The sequence below is a fragment of the Musa acuminata genome, chromosome BXJ3-3 (genome assembly GCF_036884655.1).
Source record: "Musa acuminata AAA Group cultivar baxijiao chromosome BXJ3-3, Cavendish_Baxijiao_AAA, whole genome shotgun sequence".
NCBI lineage: Eukaryota > Viridiplantae > Streptophyta > Magnoliopsida > Zingiberales > Musaceae > Musa > Musa acuminata.
This window is the reverse complement of record NC_088351.1, coordinates 35,497,285-35,520,006: the sequence shown is the minus strand read 5'-3', so window position 1 is coordinate 35,520,006 and position 22,722 is coordinate 35,497,285. Positions and strand designations below refer to the sequence as shown.

At 40.7% G+C, this 22,722-nt stretch overlaps 4 protein-coding genes across 4 annotated transcripts; all 4 read left to right on the top strand.

Moving 5' to 3' along the window:
* Nucleotides 1-270: 270 nt before the first annotated feature.
* LOC103978848 (uncharacterized) lies at nt 271-1,962 on the top strand. The gene is made up of 3 exons (XM_009394793.3): nt 271-973; nt 1,051-1,136; nt 1,541-1,962. The coding sequence occupies exons 1-3, from the start codon at nt 673-675 to the stop codon at nt 1,823-1,825; spliced, it is 672 nt and encodes a 223-aa protein (XP_009393068.2). The 5' UTR covers nt 271-672; the 3' UTR covers nt 1,826-1,962.
* A 1,417-nt stretch (nt 1,963-3,379) lies between these two features.
* Nucleotides 3,380-9,111, top strand: LOC135585495 (hexosyltransferase GAUT11-like). Its single transcript, XM_009394795.3, has 2 exons — nt 3,380-3,764; nt 7,259-9,111. The coding sequence occupies exons 1-2, from the start codon at nt 3,615-3,617 to the stop codon at nt 8,714-8,716; spliced, it is 1,608 nt and encodes a 535-aa protein (XP_009393070.1). The 5' UTR covers nt 3,380-3,614; the 3' UTR covers nt 8,717-9,111.
* Nucleotides 9,112-10,071: 960 nt separating this feature from the next.
* LOC135633959 (sulfated surface glycoprotein 185-like) lies at nt 10,072-11,267 on the top strand. Its single transcript, XM_065144002.1, has 2 exons — nt 10,072-10,384; nt 10,454-11,267. The coding sequence occupies exons 1-2, from the start codon at nt 10,213-10,215 to the stop codon at nt 11,062-11,064; spliced, it is 783 nt and encodes a 260-aa protein (XP_065000074.1). The 5' UTR covers nt 10,072-10,212; the 3' UTR covers nt 11,065-11,267.
* A 3,234-nt stretch (nt 11,268-14,501) lies between these two features.
* Nucleotides 14,502-20,546, top strand: LOC103978851 (protein NLP3). Its single transcript, XM_009394797.3, has 5 exons — nt 14,502-14,860; nt 15,582-16,144; nt 18,029-18,076; nt 18,177-19,116; nt 19,382-20,546. Exons 1-5 carry the CDS (start codon nt 14,590-14,592, stop codon nt 20,449-20,451), a joined length of 2,892 nt encoding a protein of 963 aa, XP_009393072.2. The 5' UTR covers nt 14,502-14,589; the 3' UTR covers nt 20,452-20,546.
* Nucleotides 20,547-22,722: the final 2,176 nt, after the last annotated feature.

The following is a 22,722-nucleotide window of genomic DNA, read 5'->3' as shown; positions in this document are numbered from 1 at the left end:
GGAGCGGGACCCACCTGTCTTGCTTCGATGTTGGTGCTTTCTTTTCGCTGCGAACAATCAACATATATCGGTATAACCGACACACTTTTTTGTTGTAGGCTATACAAACTCGGTAACAGTTCTTATCCGAATTCCGGTATAACATAGCCCACCGTTACATTCAACATATATCTGTGCAAATAATGCAAATAGATCACTCGGAGATTGTGACCGTCATTGAATGTATAGCAACCGTTACATTGATACAGCTTCCGTCCAACTATAGCAGCTTCTGCTTCTTCTTCCTCGTCCTATGGTACTCGGTGCGAGGAATGAGGGTGAGGTTGAAAGCTTGCATCCATCAGCCAGGAGAATGACTTTGGTGAGCAAATTCATGCAATATTCTGCACTGAAAGCTTCTCTGTCCCAAATCAAATCAATTTGGTTCCTCCATGCACCAAGATGTTCGTTATTGATGTCGAGCTTAGATCTGCCTATTCGATCAACGCTTTCATGGCTACCACGTTGAGAATGGAGCCCGCTGCACCCAACAAGGGAAAGAAGAGGGACCATGGCCTTAAAGACAAGCTGTGACAGTTGTGCTGCCTTCACTACTTTCTCCCCCTCCCCAACACCACCGCCTCCTCCTCCCCAGCTTTACGCTTCGGTTTCAGAGGAGGAACATTTGGATCAATGGGAAGGACTAGCACACGGCTACCAAGCTTCTGCTTGAACCGCGTCACCACACGCGTCAGAGTCCGGTCTCCGGCGATCGAATCGAGGCCTCTGTCTCCCCAGGCAAGCAAGGTTAGCAGCGTGGACGATGAGCTCGCCGCTGATGGAGCTACGAAAGAGATGGAACACGGTAGAAGGATCATGATCGTGGTGGACCGGAGCTCAGAGGCCAAGGCTGCTCTCCACTGGGCGCTCTCGCACTCTGTCCAGAGCAACGACACCGTCGTCCTCGTCGAAGTCACGAAGCCATCGAAGCACGGTAAGGCTCGGAAATGGTGTTTGTTGGTAGAGCAGTGTGTTTGTGTCGAAGTAATCGGGTCCGCTTGTGAGTGACAGGCGAAAGTACTCAGAGGGAGAGACATCCAAACGGCTATGCGCTTCTCCATGATATGAAGAGAATTTGCCAAGCAAGGATACCTGAGGTAAATATGTTACGGTTTCTTCCGTATCAGAATTGTGTGCTGTGACATTTCATCAAACAGTTAGCTCAAATCAAGTTAGCTGCATGAACAAGAGTAGTATTAAGAACAGCGTTATGACCAGGAAGATGCTGAGACCCCTCTTCGCTGTCAGTCTGAAACAACAGGAGAGAGATCTTGAAACATCAACCTTCAAAGGCAGCAGATGGCTTTGCTTTGAGCCCCACGCTTTGCTTTCAGACAAAGGATCATGTCATGAAGCTGACAAGTCATAAATAATAATGCAGCTATAATTGTCTCAATGATCTCGATCCTCATTAAGCTAAGACTAATAGTACAGTAATCATCCAAGTGGAAGGAAGTAGTCAAACCATCGTCTTCCTCGTTGTTGTTTTTGTTGTCCACAGGTGCAAGTCGAGCTGTCTTTGGTCCCGGGAGAAGAGCGAGGGCCGGCCATCGTCGGAGAAGCCAGCAAACGGGGCGTCGTCCTCCTCGTCATGGGGCAGAGGAATCGATCAGTGACATGGCGTTGGGTGATGATGTGGGCAGGCAGTAAGCCGGGAGGCGACGCGGTGGACTACTGCATCCGGAACGCCACTTGCATGGCTCTGGCCGTGAGGAGGAAGAGCAGGAGAGGCAGCGGCTACTTGATCACCACCAAGCGCCACCGAGATTTCTGGCTTTTAGCGTAGTGTTGGAACCGATGCTTGTCTGTGTTCGAACGAGGTGTGGCTTGAGTGCGGTGTGTTTTGTTGGTCATCAGAGCATATTAATCTGTATGCCATTTGCATGTGAATTGTAGGTATCATTAATTCTGTTGTTTTTCTCATTTGTTTCACATCTGCTCTTTTTTATTTTTTTTCCCCCCTTATTTTTATATATAATAATGAGATTTAAATGATATATGATGCCCATATATAAATCTATTTACTAATCAACTCAAATGCGTTGATAAAAATAATTTTTTTAATATATATGCATAATGTATATTCGACGGTGATTTGGACAGGTGGTCTGCTTTATGATCTGCGCATGCACTTGATTGCCCAGCGTAGAAATGTTGTAAGACATTTACATTTCAACAGTGGGTGATATCTAAAGATCACACAAGGATATAAGATGGAAGGTGTTTGATGCGTGGGGTGCAACTATAGCGTTATCATAGCTCGATTCAATCCGGAGGCGGCGTAACATCGTTCTAGAGACCCCCCGAAGGGGTCATATGAGATAGTAGGAGTGAGACAAAGACTTGATTGGCACGGTCTCATATGGTAAAGTTAGTAGGGTGGTGAGAACAATAGAGTGCTTGCCCCTTTAGGCTTTGGGGTTAGCTTTTATACATGACCGATTGATCGAGGACAATCGATAATTCATCTCGGACCCCCTCATGTCGTTAAAAGCTCATTTATGTCGATAGTTAGTGAGCACGTTTCCCTGATGGTTGCATTAGGGGAGAATAGTTCTAAGAGCATCATTTGTTAGGGTTGGAGTTTAGCTGTGATAAGTTGGAATGGTCCTTAGTGTCAAACATCCAGAAAGGAGAACTGGCCAAATCGCTTGGGATTAATGCTTAGTGTGTTCAAGCATTCGAACCCTCTTGAAATCATGATCAATGAGAGTGACAGATCGCTAACGACCAGAGAGAATGGGCCTCGCTACTAGGTATTAATGTTTTCAACAATAGACTCGTGCGACTTTCTTAGAGATTAAGATGGACAGGATCGAAGGATCATACTCCTACCGACGATTACAAGGGAAGAAGCAAGAGCTCTCTCACACACGTTATTTCTCATATAGTGGTCCATGATAAGTATTGAATCATCTTCTATCATTTTCTCCTACACAAAATTTATTTGATATCGTAGATAATATATTTTATAAAACTTTATCAAAAAATATTATAATTTGAGTAAATTATATTTTCTAAGCCTATAGAAAAAAAAGAAAAGAATTTAATCAGCTCAGCACATGAATGAATAAGAAACAAACAAAGCTAGATGACAAAATATTCTGGGAAAGCACTTCCAAGAATTTTATTATGGAAATAAACATAATATTGAAAAAATATATATCATCACATTAATGAACCAAAAACAAAAGTTTAGTTGGAGGATTTTTTTTGTAAAATAATATTAAATATATAAAAATAAAAATAAAAAATATTAATCATCGTTTTTATGACAGAACATTTAACCATCATACGGTATATTTTAATTGTACGTGTAGCTCCCCTTTCCCAAAATCCCCAAATCCAACGCCTTCCACATTATTACACCGGAAGGCCTTCCTACCATGTAAACGCGATTAGATTAGCGCATCGCTTCCTCTGCGCTCCTCACCGGATCCTTCCTCTTGAAGGCTTTGGATCTTCACCTTGTGGTCGCAGGTCTGAGGTCGCCGATTTGGTCCGGATCGTCGTTCTCTCGGGATCCGACTCCCCGGACCAAGTCGTTTGACTGGTGTTGTCTGGATCGGGTGGACATGCGGCGGAGGGCGCCCGAGTTCCGGCGCCCGGCCAGAAGGCGGCTCTCGTACTGGATATGTTTGCTAATTGGGATCTCGATCGCCGCGGGACTCGTTCTCTTCCTCTTTCAACACCACCACCAGGATCGATTTGAGCCGCTCTTACGGGTATGCTCTTGTTGTTCTGTATGTTTTCTTTGGGCTGCTACTTCTCGTTTTGTTGCGCTGCATCAGTCGAATGTTTAGATCCTATGATCTGGTTTTGTTGGTCACAGAGATTTACGGAGATTGGTTTCTTTGAAAATTTTCGCTTTTATATGACATTCTGAAACCTCGGAAGGATTTTTAGCTGGTTTATCAAATGAAGATATCTAGGATCTGTAAGAACGGAGAAATTGGGTACCAAACTAGGAATTTTCTTTTCGCCCTTTCGTTGCGTATTCTATGTTGTAGATCATTTTCGACGAAGGAGTGAAAGTCATCAAACTGCAGCCCCCGCACTCGAGTCATAGTTTTTTATTAGTTCATGGAAGGTACTTCGTTGGACGAATCACGATGGAAGCCGGTTGCCTAATTTGAGCGGAGGTAGTTACGGGGATTAGGTATGATGTCCCTGTGGCTGTACCATCAGTCCATTGGAACTTTATGAGGTTGCTAATTGCATACCTAGAAGGATTAACGAGTACAAAGTTCTGTAATCTTTTTGTAGCAACTTTTTTTATTAAATAGAGACATTTATTACATGGTGGCTGGGATGAGATAGGAGACCGATGATAAATTTGTACATGATCATGACATTGGATGTTGCTGACAATCAATGACTAAAAATGGTTGGAATGCTTTCGGAACATATTTCTTACTTTGTGAAGCTGATAAGGTGCTCGAGTTATTGGTGCTATTTATAGGCTACTAGTTGTACTATGTGATATGCTCATGAATTTGAGAATGTACTATATGAGTTGATAATTGGACGATCATAGAAGATCCAATTTTTTCGTAAATTCACTCAAAGTTGTTGACTAACCCATTACTGGATGCCATCCCTGGAGTGCATTTTACTCCACTCCCTTTTATCGTAGAGCATTTAATTGAAGATCTATAATGGTTTTTTGAAGATAAAGTTTTACCAATGATATTTGAATTTGTTGATCAAACCATTTCTGTTGATGCTAGAAGTCCTTTCTGAAGTACATAAAACCTTCTCCCTTGATTGTGATCAATGTGGATGTTCCAGAGTAATCTCTTCATACAAGATACATAATGGTTGTGTGGTTCCTACCAGAGTGCATATCTACATTGTAGGACTAACAGGATATTTTAGCTTCTCAGACTAATGACTAAGTTGTTACATCATCTAATCTCACTTTACCTATATTATATAATGGGGCTACAAACAGCAATGACCTATTATCAATTAGTTCTTCATCCCATGTGTTAAGACTTGCCCTTCTCGGTAGCTCAGTTATACTGATTTGTTTTGATGTGTTTCATACAAGGTTCATCGTACTGCTGCATACCGCCCGGTATGGGCAGTACCGGTCTAATAGAGGATCGATACGAGCAGTACATATTGATTTGTTGGTATATCCTATCGTACCGTGTGTCAATATGTTGGTACATACCATACCGACATTCAGTCGGTACATTGGTACAGGCCGGTAAGACGAACCATGGTTTCATATACTCAACTTGGTAGCATTTACTGGTATCTTCATTAAGATGATTTCTGTTCATTCCATATGGTAAGTCTTGCCCCTTTTGGTAGCTCAGTTATGCTAATTTGCTTAGATATGTTTCATATACTCTACTCGGAACCATGGTTTCTTATACTCGACTCATCTTGATCTTCATTTTGCCTTTGATCTCTATCAAACAGCAGTCACTTGTGTTGATTATTTGTTTATTCGGCAAATCATAATCATTAATGTTCTTCCCCACACTTCCCAGAAAAGTATGTATACTTGCTTATATATTTAAAGATTGAACCTTGATTAACAAATCACAGAATTTTCTAAAATATTGTGACAAAACTTTTCAAAATTTTCATTCCATAACAATGTTTCGTGGCTCACAGTAAACCAACATTCTTCCAACAAGAGCTTTCATTTAGGCGTTCTGATGGACTGTTATCTGTCTCAAGCAAGGGTCTCTGTGCAAACTGCCATATAATAAAATTTGGCAAAGAAAGTTGAACCAAGAAATCACTACTAAGATGTTATTAAGTTGTTCCCTTGCTTCTGCTAATAGGATATCTTTCTCCATTTATTAAATTCCTTAGCCAAATAAATCAAAAGATTCATGTTTGGTTCAGGAATAGATCGTGGAAGTTATAACATTGTGGTAAGATAATCTACTTTCATTAAATGAATTATTAGATAATCGAAAACAGAGGATTTTTTAATACTTTTTTTCCAGAGGCTTAAGTTTCCTTTCAATTTGCTTTTCTTTAAGAAATGTATATCTTCATGAAATAATTCATATGGTCTCAATTCTCAAATATGTAAATATCCAATTAAGAATCTTGAATTGCTAACTGTGACCTCTGCCTTTCATGTAATTGTTATCAGGAGTCTATCTTAGATACACTTGCTTTTTTCAAACCCACTGATCTTTCTTGTGCATGACGTTCATCATGGATACCTTCTGGAAAGCTGGAAAATGAATTGTAAGAAATTATGCAAACCACTGGCTATTGCAGCCATAAAATCATTAGAAGCAAGGCTGCAATATGATCTTTAATGTCATTCATTCCTTTATTTCTTTGGCTATACCTATTTTCTTGAGATGTTGCAATTATCTTTCTTAGTATCTCAGTGCTTGACTCATGGAATTTTTTTCTTGTGTCTTCAACAACTTGTTATAAAGTCCTGTCACATCTATCAGATGCAAGGGTCTAACTTGACCAAATGTATATTCTTGTCTTAGAATTCTTGCTGATAATGGCATCCATTCTCAGAATCCATCACTGACATCTGAACACTCTGAAGTGGAATTTTACTCCTTACTGCTACACAGTATTGCTTAAATTCAATTTGCTACACCTTTTGAATCATTAGTTTCTTCAAATTAAGTGAAAAAGGAGAAAAAATTGCTTTGCTATCTGAACAAATTTTGAAACTATTATTTGTATCTATCTATATATACATTTTGAATTCACCAAAAAAGAAAATCTTAGAGAACCATTGAGTTGACTTCTGTAATCATGCCACACATTTGATAAACTGAATCATTATCTTCCCTTTTATCTCACAACTTAGTTGATTCTGACCTGTTATCGAAGAAAGTTGCAATAAATAATAGAAATTATTTTTTGGAACTTCATGTCCAATTTGTGGATTGGATTCTAAAATATGGAACAAGAAAAAGCTTATTTTGCTAGCTATAATCAAGTTTATTGTATATTTGCTTGTAGTAATTTCTTGGTTTAGTTGTGTTCGATCTGATTTTCTTAAATCTTTCTTTAAAATGGAACTTTAGAAATAATGTCCTTGCAACTTGAATTTGGATGTAAGTTTTCTTAGTTGAGTGAGCAGTCTGCCAAAGATCATTGTCACATATCGTTGTGTGATCATTACATGTTGTGTGATCATCCTTGTGTTTTGAAAAACATGAAGGTTTTATGCTTGTAAGCTTCTCAGGGTTTCTTTGTTTGCTTCATCCAGGAAAAGGTTGTAGCTGATGAGGAAATCACTCGTGAATCTCTAAACCTCACCCAGGAGCTGTTAAGTAGTAGTTCCTACGCCAGGCAACTTGCTGATCAGATGACACTGGCCAAGGCTTATGTAGTCATAGCCAAGGAGCATCACAACCTTCAGCTTGCATGGGAGCTTAGCTCACATATAAGGAATGGTCAACGTTTGCTCTCTCAAGCAGCTGTGAGAGGGAAATCAATCACCCTAGAAGAAGCACATCCTGTCGTGAGTAGACTAGCACAGCTTATATACAAGGCCCAAGATTTCCATTATGACATTAGCACTACAATAACAACACTAAAGAGCCACACACTTGCTCTTGAAGAGCGTGCAAATGCAGCAACTGCACAGAGTGCAGAGTTTGGCCAACTGGCTGCAGAAACAATGCCCAAAAGCCTCCACTGTTTTAACATAAAACTCACAGAGGAGTGGTTTAGAAATTCGTCTCTTATGAAACTGTCAGAAGAGCGAAGGAACTTGCCTCGACTTGTTGACAACAATCTATACCATTTCTGTATATTCTCTGATAATGTGATGGCAACTTCTGTTGTCGTGAATTCCACAGCTTCTAATGCTGATCATCCCCAACAGCTTGTGTTTCATGTGGTCACAGATGAGGTCAACTACAGGGCTATGACTACTTGGTTTCTCAGGAATGATTTTAGTGGATGTACAGTCGAGGTTCGAAGCATAGAAGAGTTAAATTTGTTGAACACCTCTTTCTCTCCACTGGTCAAACAGCTAATGCTTGCTGAAACTAGAGCTTATCACTTTGCTGGTAGTTCACAAGATCAGAATGCGGAATCAAGGTTGAAGGACACTAATTTTGCTTCTTTACTAAATCACTTGCGGTTCTACATCCCACAGATACAGCCGCTGTTGGAAAAGGTGGTGTTTCTGGATGATGATGTTGTGGTACAGAAGGATCTAACCCCTCTGTTCTCAGTGGAGTTGCATGGGAATGTTGTTGGAGCTGTAGAGACTTGCCTAGAAGCATTTCATCGGTTCTACAAATATATCAATTTCTCCAATCCAGTTGTTAGTTCAAAATTTGATCCACAAGCATGTGGATGGGCTTTTGGGATGAATATCTTTGACCTAATAGCATGGAAGAAGGCAAATGTTACTGCAAAATATCACTACTGGCGGGAGCAGAATGCTGACAAGATGATCTGGAAGAGAGGCACTCTTGCTCCTGGCCTTCTGGCATTTTATGGGCTGATGGAACCCCTTGATCAGAGGTGGCATGTGCTCGGGTTGGGTTATGACCCGGAAATTGATGACAGGTTGATTGAGAGTGCGGCTGTTGTGCACTTCAATGGGAACATGAAGCCCTGGCTTAAATCATCTATAAGCAGGTACAAGAATCTTTGGGAACAATACATCGACTTCTCACATCCACTTATTAAAGACTGCATAATGCATTGAGATTTTAAACATTGCTTGGTATCCTTTTGTATCATATTGTAGTAGCTTGATGCTTATTTTTCAACTCGTACCATTTGAGGGAAAAGGGCCAGACAAAGTAGGCAGCATCACCAGCAACATATATGGGGGGATTCAACAATTCGTTTTAGCAGATGTAATAATTTTCGTATGCGGTGTAACATTTTACCGGACCTCAAATTTTGGAAATTAAGCCAGATAAATTGGATGGCGATTTGAGAACAGAGATATATGAGAATCAGCTTCTTTCTTAGGCTGTTTAGAAGTTGTGCAGGTACCATGAAGTTGCGTATGGCTTTTTTGACTGGACAACTGTTTACATAGAACTATAAATGTGCTTTCCGTCACAGAAAATTTAAGATCAAAATCTTGATTGAGATTATTGTTGTCATCATCAAGTAAATGTTCTTTTTCTGGAGATGAATCTTTACATCAAGTCTTCCTTGAGAAGATACTCCTTGTTTTACTTCATTACCAGGGTCATTTTCCATTCTGTCGAGCTTGTAGGATTGATGGAGATGATCCCTGCTGCAGCCCCTCATACGGTAGGCTTGTAAATGATAGAAATTATCTCTTTTATGCTTATAACTATAAAGATTGACATATTGTTTTATTAATTTTAAGCATGCATGTCATACTAAAGTCAAGAAACAGAGGCATCTACTGGAGCATCGGATTGGCATTTATAGGTTCACTTGCAGGAAAGCGGTAAGATTTTGGTTACAAGTTTTCGTGTATCACATTCTGCTTGAAGATTCAGATCAGCTTCTACAAGTCGTCTTTAGAACTATGTCATCCTTCATCTGTTTGTGCTGTAGAAATGCTTCCAAGATGAGGTTTGAAGGAACCAATCCGTGTGAATCCCCAGCTCTTCAAGAGCAAGACCTGTAGATGCTGCTCCTTGATGGTCATTAATGGTCAGTATATAAAGCTGGATTTATTTCATCTGATCGTTATGGTTTCCAGCTTCTTGTCCCTCGATTGATATCAGCTTGGAATAAGGTTCATGTAATGTCATGTGATGGCCTCTGTTTTGAATGCTGCTGTTGATAAGAATGTGCTGATGCTACCTGTCACCTAATTCCTATATCATGTTGACATGATGGTTCTGTTTCTTTAATCTATTGGTAGTCCATCAAAGGTGACCTCAGTTTATGCCGACATAAGATACAAAACGACGGTAGTAGAGAAATCCGTGGTTGGATCTCATCCAAATTAGTGCCTGGTTTGAATGGCCTCGGGATGTGATCGACGTGTTCGACCAAATGACCGAAGGCTTATACGGCGAGATTCCATCTACATTAACATGTCCACTGCGTAGTTTTGTCCGGAAGCATGCAGAGCCAGCCGAGAGACAAGCGATCATGTGAACTTTGGATTCAGTGGCGTTGGAATTGTGGCCATGGTTCTCCTATGAACACGGATCATGAACTACAAACTCGACATTCCATCGAGGGGACTTCACTTATCCTCGGACGATGGCTGCAAGAGCTCACTGCTCGCTGGCTCTCTCGCTCCTCTGCATCTTCCTCTATTCCTCTGCTGGTGGTGGCGCAAGGGAGCAGCTCCCCTCCGCGCTCGTCGTCGGAACCGTCTTTTGTGACACCTGCTTCCGCCAGGAATTGGCCGAGTCCAGCTACTTCATCTCAGGTTAGCTCTCTCGCAGTACAACCCAACAGCCGGCTCCCAATCTGTGATGCGGCATTGTCCTCGCAACAGGTGCTTCGGTGGCGGTCGAGTGCGGAGACGCTGCGAACCAGCTCGGCTACAGGAAGGTGGCGACGACGGACCGGCGCGGAGTGTTTGGAGTTCGCTTGCCGCCGAGAATAAGCAGGAACTTAGGTTTGGTGGAGGCTTGCTCGGTGAAGCTGCTCAGAAGCAATGAACCGTTCTGCGCGGTGGCTGCCTCGGCGACCACCGCCGGCCTGCGTCTCCAGTCGAGGAGGAACGGCGTTCGTGTCTACTCTGCTGGGTTCTTCAGCTTCAAGCCACTGAACCAACCCGAGCTGTGCCATCAGAAACCACAGCTAGACCAGGCTGCGTTCTTCCTGCCATCGCCACCGAGCTTCGGCGGAGTTCCACTACCGGAAAACCCGTTGTTTCCGCCGCCATCCCTTCTGCCACCAAACCCGCTCCAGCCACCACCGTCGGTTCTCCCGCCGTTCCCGCTGCAGCCGCCTCCATCGCCGTCCTTCAACTTACCTCCAGTTCCCCTGCTGACACCGCCGCCACCACCGCCGGCCTTGCCCTTCCCTCCGGTCCCGTTCGTGCCAGCTCCTCGGTTCCCTGGCGTCCCACCTGCCTCCTCTTGGAAGAAGACATCGCCATGAACGGGCCGTTGCGACCAACCCGTTTTGCATGTGCTAAGTACGTGAATCCTGTGACGCTCTCCACGTCTGTGCTTCTATACTTGCGTGAAAACTGATGTAGATCCGAGTGATCGTGCTGCAACAAAACCCTAAGGTGTCACCAAAGGATCCTGAAATGCTACTCGGCACTATAATTTGGCCAACAAGAACTTGCTCTTTTATCATTGTTTGTGAACTTTTACGATGTGACCCGACCAAGGTGTCAGCACAGCTCAATCTAACCCCCGATGTATAAGGTTGTCCACATGAATACTCGGGTGGTGATGGCGAGCGTCAGGTCAGTTCGAGTTCAAACCTCACCCCCCAGGTGTGGTCTTCTCTCTTGAAGAGTAGTCTACTTCTTCGTCGTTGGACTCCTGCACACAGATCAAGGTCGGGAGGAAGATTTTCCGACTCGACCCCTCCGAAGCTTCAGTTAGCTTTTGGTGAAACGAGAGATAGTTGAGTGTTCAAAGTCCTCTCCCTCCTGATTAAGGAGGATTAGCTTTTATACCTGCGAGAATAAGTTGATCATATGAGGTCAATTAACTTTCATCGGCTCCAGGTCAGGTCGGGTTCAAGCCTCGTCCCTCGGGTGCAGTCTTCTTTCTCGACGAGTAGCCTACTTCTTCGTTGTTGGACTCCTATACACAGATTAAGGTCGGGAGGAAGATTTTCCGACTCAACCCCTCCGAAGCTTAAGTTAGCTTTTGGTGAAATGAGAGAGAGTTGAGTGTTCGAAATCCTCTCCCTCCTAATAAAAAAGTATTAGCTTTTATTTCTACGAGAATGAGTTGGTCATACGGGGTCAATTAACTGTCGTCGGCTCCTCGGGTGGCCAACTTTAGCTTTTGTACGAGCTTCAACCGACCTGCACGAATCTGAGTGGTCGACTTTAGCTTTTATATCTGCGAGAATGAGTTGGTCATACGGGGTCAATTAACTGTCGTCGGCTCCTTGAGTGGCCAACTTTAGCTTCTCTACGAGCTCCAACTGACCTACACGAATCGGGTGGCCGACTTTAGCTTTTATATCTGCGAGAATGGGTTGGTCATACGGGGTCAATTAACTGTCGTCAGCTCCTCGAGTGGCCGACTTTAGCTTCTATACGAGCTTCGACTGACTTGCATGAATCGGCATCGCATGGCGTTGCGCCAAATCGTACTTAAGGTTTCACGTATGCATCGTCGTGTCTGCTTGCATGGGTTCACGTGGGTGATGCCAAAATATGCCATATTAATCATTGATCGATTCAGATCGATAATCTATCGAATCCAATATTCATTAGAACAATTTATGTAATCATCTCCCATTTCATTTTCACTCGAGTTATTGGTCGATAGAAAAAATTTAAATTATAAAAGGATTTTTTTAATAAGATATAGAAATAACTCTCCTAATTATTTATTTAGATCTCTGCTTATAAATAGATAGTAGGAGATTACATATTTTCATTCGGATGTGTTTGTAGAATAGAAGAAACACAATCATAATATTTGATCAAATATTAGTTAATTTTAATTTTTGATATTAATTTTTTTTGCATAATAGTATAATTAAAATTTTTATGTTACATAAATAACACATATAACGCTTACAGAGACTTAACATTTGTATAATAAATGCACTTATAGTGGAAGAGGATAGTATTAGATACATCGAGGGATGAGTATTAACTATGATTTTTTTATTTTTTTTATTATAATAAAAAAAGTAAGTACCCTTTAGAAATAAAATATATTTTATAATAAGTAAAAAATGAGATTATTTATTTTTATAACTCAAATGGTTTAATAATCAGTTTAGACTTTCAATCTCTATTTTTTAAATTATGATTTAAATAAATGTTAGTTTATAATATTTATTTTTTATAATTATGAATGAAATAGAGATTAATTTACAAGAGACCAACTATTACTAACAATTTCGATTTGATGCATAGGAGTTGTAGTTCTTGGGTTAGCTATCAATATTTATAAATTATAATTATATATATATATATAATTTTATTATGAGTATCAAGACTTTTCGATCAAAAAAAAATATGTATTATCAATTAGCGACGGCATGTACTGCGGAATATTCACCGGGCACCTCATGAATCATGGCTGCGGCAGCTTCAAAAGCATTTGTCCAACTCCAGCTGTTACGCGTCTAATTATTTGGTCTAAATTGATTTATTTGTCTTGGTCTTCCCATCATACTCTCTTATCAACTCCATTAATTATGATTTATGATGCTATAAACTGTGTGCAAATCCTGTACTTTATTATTTTATGAATGTAAAAGATATATTATCTTCTCATTTTTCTTTCTTTTTTTTTCACATCTTTTAATCATCATAAAACATACCGGTAGTTGCGATGATAAAGTAAACTATTGTGATCGTGGCTAATAAATTAGGCTTAGGATAAATTATCAACTAAGAAAAGACATATTTTTGGATGTATTATACTATAAATTTTGACCTCACGTGACATGATAGAGTACGACTGCATGATCTCCAATTTGCCTGATTCAATTCGAAATCATACGTATTATAATATGTATGGTGGAGTAGAATAGTCTTAGATCTCTCTTCTTTTATATCACCGTCAGAAGTCAATGCTTCTCCTAAGTGCATCTCCACATCACATCCCCACTTCTTGGAGCCAACGATCTTATCCCCTCGCAGCTTCCTCGCTTAAACAAATGTTGCTCTATCTACAGGACTTCTTTACTCGATGCTTAGCATGCGGTAATCCAACGAGTTGAGTCAGTGGCTGCCTTGGCATCGACGTGCACGACGATTGGCTGTGGCCAGGTGTTCCGCGTTGGTGCTGCAGTCAGGATATGCTTGTTTAATGACGGGGAAGTGCGGAGGAAGCTGGTGAGATGCTGTGGGCGCTCGAGGCGACGAGGTGTTTGTCGAAATGACTCAACGTCGTATCGGCGGTGGAGCGCTGCTGCACCAGCCGAAGGACTATATGGACTTTGTAGCTTGCACGTGCTCGGAGTTCGTGGCTCGGAAACTATATGGACTTGTTGGTTTTCTGTGATGGATTGATCGAGTTCGATCCGTGGTGATTGATGAGCAAGGACAAGACGGTACGAAGATTAGCTGTGTCGAGTGGGGCAGGGTTCAGCTATGCTGGTGGATTTCCGAGTGTGGGGTCGCAACGAGGTCCGATCGATAGATTTGGATTACGTGTCTGGCCGCATGCGACCCACATCATTAATCCATGTCGTCCATTGATGGGGTGGAAGCGGCCGGGTCCCACGAGGGCAACATGTACGACGGCGCCCCCCTATTGGCACCGCTCAACGCCCTCCCCCCGGGGCCGTCGTGATCCTATCTGACGGTTGTACGCGGCGGGCCGTCCCGGTCCCACCTGTCCTACCTTATCTTATTCGGGCGTAACCCCACGTTGGGTGCGACGTCCACCCGTACTACTAAGCCAACCGCACCGCGGCGCGCCCCTTCTCAGATGGGATCACCGCCCACGCTCCACCGACCCCCTCCTCCCCATGTCGGATTCCGGCGGCCGCCACTCACCACTGCCGCCCGTCTCGGCCGCGCTCTTGGACATCGAGCTCGACGTCGACGGCTCCCCGTGGCCGTTCGACCTGAGCTCCTTCGTCGCGAGCCCCTTCTCCCCCTTCTTCCTCTCCTCCTCCTCCTGTCCGCCTCCCCCTTCGTCGCTCTCCTTCCAACTTCCTCCGTCCCCGCTTTGGATCTTGGAAGATAGGGCTCCCGAGATCCCGGGTGCTCTCGCTGAGTGCTCGAGATTCCTCGATGGTGAGATCCCACCCCATCTTGATTTGACTTGTGCCTTCCGATTTGGATCCCGCCTTTTCATTTCTCTTGCTCGTGGTGGTTTTCTGATAGATTTGCACCTCAATATTTTGTCTTTTCATCCTCTCTTTTTTTTTTGTCTGTTCTGACGAGACATTTGCCGGACAGATTCTTAAGTTTCTATTTTTTTTTCCTACTCTTTTGGATGAAACGCCACGATGAGTTTACTTAATAGTGAAGTGATTCTCTTTTGCAACGTTGAATGGAAAAGATACATTTTTGGATCACCAGGTGGTGATGGATTTTTCTTTAACTTGGATACTCCAAATAAGATTGTTAGATTTGGTTTATTGGCAAACAAAGATATTTTCCTTTTTCATTTATAGACTGCAACCTCTAAGAAAACCTTAATGACCAATCATTGAATTGTGATTTCTGTGGTTCTTTCATCTGATATATCAAGGAGATAGCATCATATAGTTCCAAAAAAGGTGCCTCTGTAGATTAGTAGATATGTATTACCAGCAAAATTTGTATCTTTAGGATTTTCTATAATTGCATAGCCATATTTTCTCTCGGTTCAACATATTAATCTGTATGTTGTGGTTTGTAACTTTATATCTGTCCATAGCACTACAAAATGACGTGCTTTGGCGTATGGTCCCATTATTATCACCTGTTGTGGTTTGTTGTAGACATGGACTAATTGATTGCTGATGTTTAGGTAGTCCTGACACGACGATTGCAAAAGCTTACGTGCTCGATAGCAAGGCAAGACAGGTCCAGATTCCAGTTCCGGAGGAGAATTGTGGCTCTTCCTGTGTGATCAAAGAGAGGATGACACAGGCACTTCGGTACTTTAAGGAGTCAACAGATCAGCAAGCACTGGTTCAGGTCTGGGCGCCTGTAAAGAATGGGAGCCGTTGTGTTCTCACGACTTCAGGACAACCCTTCATTCTTGATCCGCAGAGTACCAAGCTTCTTCAGTATCGAACGGTCTCTCTAATGTATATATTTTCAGTTGATGAAGATGATGATGCAGATATGGGTCTCCCTGGCCGTGTCTTCACAAAAAGAATGCCAGAATGGACTCCAAATGTGCAATACTATAGCAGCAAGGAGTATCAGCGCCTTAACCATGCCCTGCTCCATAATGTACAGGGGACCTTGGCATTGCCAGTTTTTGAACCATCTGGTCACTCCTGCATTGGTGTGGTTGAGATTGTTATGACATCGCAAAAGGTCAATTATGCTTATGAGGTTGATAAAGTTTGCAAAGCTTTAGAGGTTGATATCCTTCCCTTACGGGGTTTCTTTCCATTTTCTCTAGTCGCTTCTAGAGTTTCTGCTGAACTTCTTCCCTGGATTATGTTTTTCATTGGTAATAGGGATAGGTACTCCTGCATGTGTTGAGTCATACAATGTCTTTTGATAAAAGAAGGCATATGCCATTTGATTTTGCTTTCACTGTGTTCAAAGGTCTGGAAATTTTATAGTTAGAGAACCATACTGCAATCTAGCATGAGCTGTGATCTGATTATATGAAAAATACAATATGTTTGATACAGAAGACTACCACAACTTGGAGCTATGAGTAACCAACATTTTTTTTGGGAAGTAACATATTCAGGGAAAAAATGTGTTGTATAATTGATTCTCTTCCTTCTCGGGCAATTTTGGTGAAAATTATGAAAATATTGCCACAATGTCTTGAATATTATAGACAGCAGATAGGTAAGAGATCTATCTCTAATCATTGTATTAGCAAAAAACACAAGTCTTATCGAGCTGTCTGTGGCTTAAATTATGACTTCCATGAAACTTGGGCAGGTAGCTAATTTCTTGCTATCTTAATCTTGAACTTTTATTGTTAGCATTTGTACTCCGATAGTTGTCAAGTAGCACAGGTTGAGCAATCTTGCTTAATGCCTAGGTAGTAGCCTAGGCATCTAGACCATTAGATTGCAAACCAATAATAAACTCAATTCAGAGTCATTTTAATGCTTTATCTTCATAATTTTTTATGATAATGTGAAAATTTTAAACCAATTAGAATGCCTATAATATATCGCAGTAAAATAGTAAACTAATATAAAAGATAATCTTAGGTCTCGCTGTTGTCTTAGATCTTGCCTTGTATTACTCTATATATCACAATCAGACTTTATTTTGTTATTATAAATAAATGCATATATGCACACCAATTTGGAAATACTGATTTTACTTGGTTATTTAATTTTTGGCAAGTACCAATTAGCATGGTCTAGACATACAAGGCCCTGTTTGGTTCGAAGAGCATAACTTGTAATACCTTATTCCTATTTTCATTCATATCCTACGTGCATGACTGGAATAGGATGTCATCTTTCCATTTACCAATGCTATCAAAAATAGTGTAGCAAAAAAGTGGATAATTTTGAAACATACTAAACAAAACGATAGGCTTTTCCCTATACATATTGATGTTTGCCACCTGTACATATGTTATAACCACATAATCTCAAATCACACTGCATTTTCAATCGAAAACTCATGCACATAAAAATGTGCTCACAATTCTTCATTTATATCTGCTTTGGCATGGGCCCATACCTGCTCCTCTCCTTTCCCATCATATGGATGGATTAACCATATCCTTACCAGCAAACATGATCTACAACATGGTAGTAAAGTGCTTTACACTATTGTCATTTGGTTAGTGTGGGATAAAAAACTAAGGTAGCAAAAAGTATGGTCACTTATCTAAACTTGAATCGTGATTATGGTAGATGACAGGGAAAGAAAATGATACGACTAAAATGTTGGGATCAGGTGGACTCCATCCTCCTTGTGGAGTTGCTCTCCAATTTGTACAGCCTGTGAGTAAAATAAATAAACTGTCAAATTCTTGGTAGATTGCATGATTCCTGGTGGATAAGTCTGCTTACGTGCCAGTATCCTACCTCTGTCTAATGCGAAAATGCTACCTCAGGCTTTTTACCTTGGAGTTCCTAGGTGCACAGGCAGTCTCCGATCTGCTTCTGATTTTCTCTTCAGCTTTTTTTTTTTTCAGCTAACCTAATTTCTGTAGTATCTTTTTGCTATGAACTTGCTCGAGCTGCAGAGCAGTATTCTATTGTTATGTTACTCAACTGATTCGGATGAACTTTGTTAATATGCAACTTCCTGCAGGCGGTAAACCTGAAAAGTTCTGAGATCTTGGACCATCCAAATGTTGTAGTGAGTTTTTACCACTCTGTCACTGTCAAAAATATTCAGTCAAATTATTGTTTGTTATTTACTTACATGTTCATTAGGTTGATATTTATTAACAAACCAGATAGCCAATGATGGACGCCAAGCCGCTCTAGCTGAAATTCTGGAAATTTTGACTGTGGTCTGCGAAGCAGAAAAGTTGCCGCTTGCACAGACTTGGGTTCCATGTAGGCATCGGACTGTTCTGGCACATGGTGGCGGTCTTAAGAAGATTTGTTCAAGCTTTGATGGAAGTTGCGCTGGACAAGTCTGCATGTCAACAACTGATGTTGCTTTCTATATTATCGATGCTCACCTGTGGGGATTTAGAGAAGCTTGTGTGGAACACCATTTGCAGAAGGGACAAGGGGTGGCTGGCAGAGCATTTGCACTACGAAGGGCATGTTTCTCAAGAGATATTACCGAGTACTGTAAAAGTGACTATCCTCTTGTACACTATGCTCGGATGTTTGATTTAGCTGGTTGTCTTGCCATATGCTTACGAAGTATCCACTCGGGAGATGATGATTACATATTGGAGTTCTTCCTTCCAGCTGAGTGTAAAAGTTCTGCTGAGCAACAAAGTTTACTGAATTCCATTTCAGCTTTGCTGACACAGTGTTTTCAAAGTCTGAAAGTCATAACTGGTGTCGAATTTCAAGAAGGAATATCTCTTCAACTTGTTGACTTGGTTACGGATGATAACTATGAATCGATACCTAAACACTTATCTAGCCCATGTGATGACACGCATAAGTCTCCAGAGACTAATATCTATGAAGCTGAAGACAATGATGATTCACGAAACGAGGGCAATGCAACTTCTGATTTGGATAAGCAGCAAGTGGCTACAGACTCGAATGTCAAAAAGAATGGCAAGATACCTTTAGACTCAACTGCATTGACTGACAATACCAGCAGGACACCTGGAAAGCGGAGAGGCAAAGCAGAGAAGATGATCAGTTTGGAGGTACTTCAACAATACTTTTCTGGGAGTCTTAAAGATGCTGCAAAGAGTCTTGGTGGTAAGCTTCCATGCTCGTGATTATGTATGAAATCTTGCTTCTGCATCTCCATTTTCAGTTTTGTGTTTGTCCTACATGCAGGCAATACATATGGTTTTGTAGTAGCAACGGTAGTGCATTCATGGGTTGCATGTTTAAATCCATGCTGCATATCATTTAGGCTTAATTGTTCTGTTCATGATCTGCAATCACTGGGACGTGCATATTGAACTGTGCTTGTATACTTGCATCCATCCATAACCATATGGTTTTTCATTTGTCACAGTTTGTCCAACAACCATGAAGCGCATTTGTCGGCATCATGGAATTTCCAGATGGCCATCTCGGAAGATCAATAAGGTTAATCGCTCTCTTTCCAAGCTGAAGCATGTGATTGAGTCAGTCCAAGGTGCAGGAGCATTGGATTTGGCGTCTCTGGCATGCCCGCTTCCTGTTGCTCTTGATTCTGTTCCATGGCCTGTAAACTTGGATAATCTAAAAGACGTCAAAGACGGTGTCAAGGAGAGAGATCTTTCTCCAGAGAAGTCTCGTGGTAGCGTAGATCAGCGGAACAAGTCTGTTTCTCTTCAGGTGCATGTTGAAGAATGTGTCCATCTTCAGGTGGAGGCTGGCAGGGATTCACATTGTTCGACAGGAAGCTCTTCAGAAGGAAGCATGGATGACACCCCTACTTCCCAAGGTTCGTGCCAGGGAAATCCGGTCAATAATGATATCTTTGTGAGTAACCAACAAGCTTTGTCTGACTTAAGACAAGCACTGGGCATCGGCTCTTCCTCAAAACTCACGTCACAAAATGCTCGTGATCAAATTCCTCTGAACGAAAACTCACTACCTACCGCCGTTAATGTCGAGCCCCAACTACCAGTCGGATTACTGATCAAAGATTCTGCTAGCTCGAAAGATTTGAAAAACCTTTGTACTTTTGCAGCAGAGGCTTCACAGGATGAACGTGGTATGGCTGTAACTCAAAACACCTTACACCCATGGGAGATGCAAGAAAACAGGATAGTGATCATCAAGGCAAGTTACAAAGAAGATATAATTAGGTTTCGTTTGCCACACAGCGCTGGTGTCTTGGCGGTGAAGGATGAAATCTCAAAGAGGCTGAAACTGGAAGTGGGCACTTTTGATATCAAGTATCTGGATGATGATCATGAGTGGGTCATGCTGACTTGTGATTCAGATTTGGAGGAGTGCATAGAGATCTCAAGACTGTCTGGAGCTCACATAATCAGGTTATCTGTGCATGATATAATGACGCACCATGGAAGCTCTTGTGGGAGTTCAGAGTTTGATCATCACAGTTATGTACCCAGACAGTTCAATATGGGTTAAAGTGTGCACATTTTTGTTCCAGAGGTCATCTTAAGGTTGCTGTAGGTAAATGAACTCTAGTTTCAGTGACTGAATACATCTTCAGATGCTGCTAACCTGTTGTTTTGGCCTGCATTTTGTTTTGTTGTGAAACTCTTTGTAAGTTGCAGGCACAACTGCAGATTCTTTGACATGGCAACAGCATATGTTTACAATGTAAGAAAACTCAGCCTATAGTAATGAAAAAGAAAGATTACAGCAAAGAAACACACTGATAAATCTATAAAATAATTGAAGTACAAACACCAATGTAGATAATAGCATGGATTCAAAAGGTTTGTTTTCATTGATTAATTATATATTATTTTTTTATAATTAATTATTTTTAGTATTTTTATTTTTATATTTTTAAAAATTATATTGAAATCTTTATTTTTATGAAAATGGAACATCGAGATCTCTATATAAAGTTATAAAAAAATAATTTTATAGAAAGATGTTTTGTTGGAACAACGGGTTAAATGTTTTATGTCCATAAGTATGAGAATCTTAATATAATTATCCAGATGTTAAAGATAATTAATTATAAAAAATATTATATAAGTAGTGTTATTTTCATCAACCTAATAACTTACTATGTATATTGTTATTTTGATTTATTTTAGGTCTTTTTTAGCAACATTCTTTGGTAACCTTGGGATACTAATTTATGTGGATCAAGATTATTTCATTGAAAATATTATTTACATAGAACACAGTTTTGTAAAAGAATAAAAAATTATTTTATCTGAAAACACTTTCACTATTAGTTTTTTATAGCCCCATATGCCTTTTGTCATGGTTTTTTTCTTATTTTGATAAAAAAAAGTCCTTAATTTTTAGTAAAATGATTTGTTCACATATATTATTCAAAAATTAATAATTAATTATCATAATTTTTTAAAATATAGAATAAATAATATTAATACTACATGATTCTAAGACGACGATAATTATCATTTATTCTATTTTTAAGAAGCTTATGATAATTAGTTATCAAAACTAAGAATTCTTTTCAATAACATCTATGATCATATTATATTTAATTTAAAGTAACATTTTATGATGACGTCAGCCTCATGTAGGTTTTCGAGGTCTCCCTTGAGTTGGGTCGGGCTTTAAGGCCCATTAAGTCCGGCCCAGCATATATCATCGAACAGACCAAAGCCCAACCAAGTTTGGGTTTCGGCCATATCATTCGCAGCGCTCGGCCGGCGAGTGCGGAAACGACGGCGTCGGCGGCCCGCTGCCACATTCGATGTCCTCCCGTAACATCTCCTCTCGTCCGCCTCGCTCGTCTTCCCGTCGTTCCTGTTTGATTTCTCCCGCAGTGTGCGAAGTGACGTCCCCGTTCCCGGTTGATCCGTGGCGCCCACCGCTAGATCTCAGGGCCCTGCGGTCAGTCTCCATTCTTTCTTCTCGGTTGGACGTGTCGACTCATCGCTTCTTTACATTCCCTTATCTGTTCCACTTTCTTGATAGTTGGGTCTTTGTTTCTTTACAGGCATATGAGGTCATTTTCCGCATCATATATGGTGTGTTTCCATCAGTACTGTTCTACGTTACGAGTTGTTCTTGAGTCTCCTGCTTGTTCCTCGTAGTGCTGCTCAACCTTTAAACCTACAACTAGAACAAGACGAAGTCTTCGTTGTCATGCGTTTAGTGTCGGGATGCTTACAGTAGAAACAAGAATGACGACAAGGTGCGTTATAGAATGGAGCACATGACTCTGCTTGAAGAACAAACAGGAAAGATGATAAGGGATAACATAGAAAATGTATACATAGACATAAGAAACTGATGCTTTCCAAAGGGAAATGGTTTCATTTTGTCTGCAAAGGCTGTTAGATTATATGATTGTGTTTAATTGAATAAGATATATTATAATTTTTGGTTAATAATTTTTTTTAATTATATTAGGATTCATGTCCTCAGGGACTCTCGAGTGACTCATAATGATCATACATCAATGTTGTTATGTTCTACAGATTGAACTATAAAGCGTATTATACGAATCAAAAAAAGTACGAATACTAATCTTATTATATTGTTATTTGATGATTTCGATATTAAATTTATTTCACATAATAGCATAATTATGATTTTATACTTATAATTAAAATCTATTATTTTGAAATCAAATACCTTACATTCTAAAAGTTTACATATATTTGTATTCTCTCTTTTCGCTCGTAAAAGTTGATTCGATCTATTTTGTTTATCGTATCTATCCTAGTTTTTCTTGCCCACATA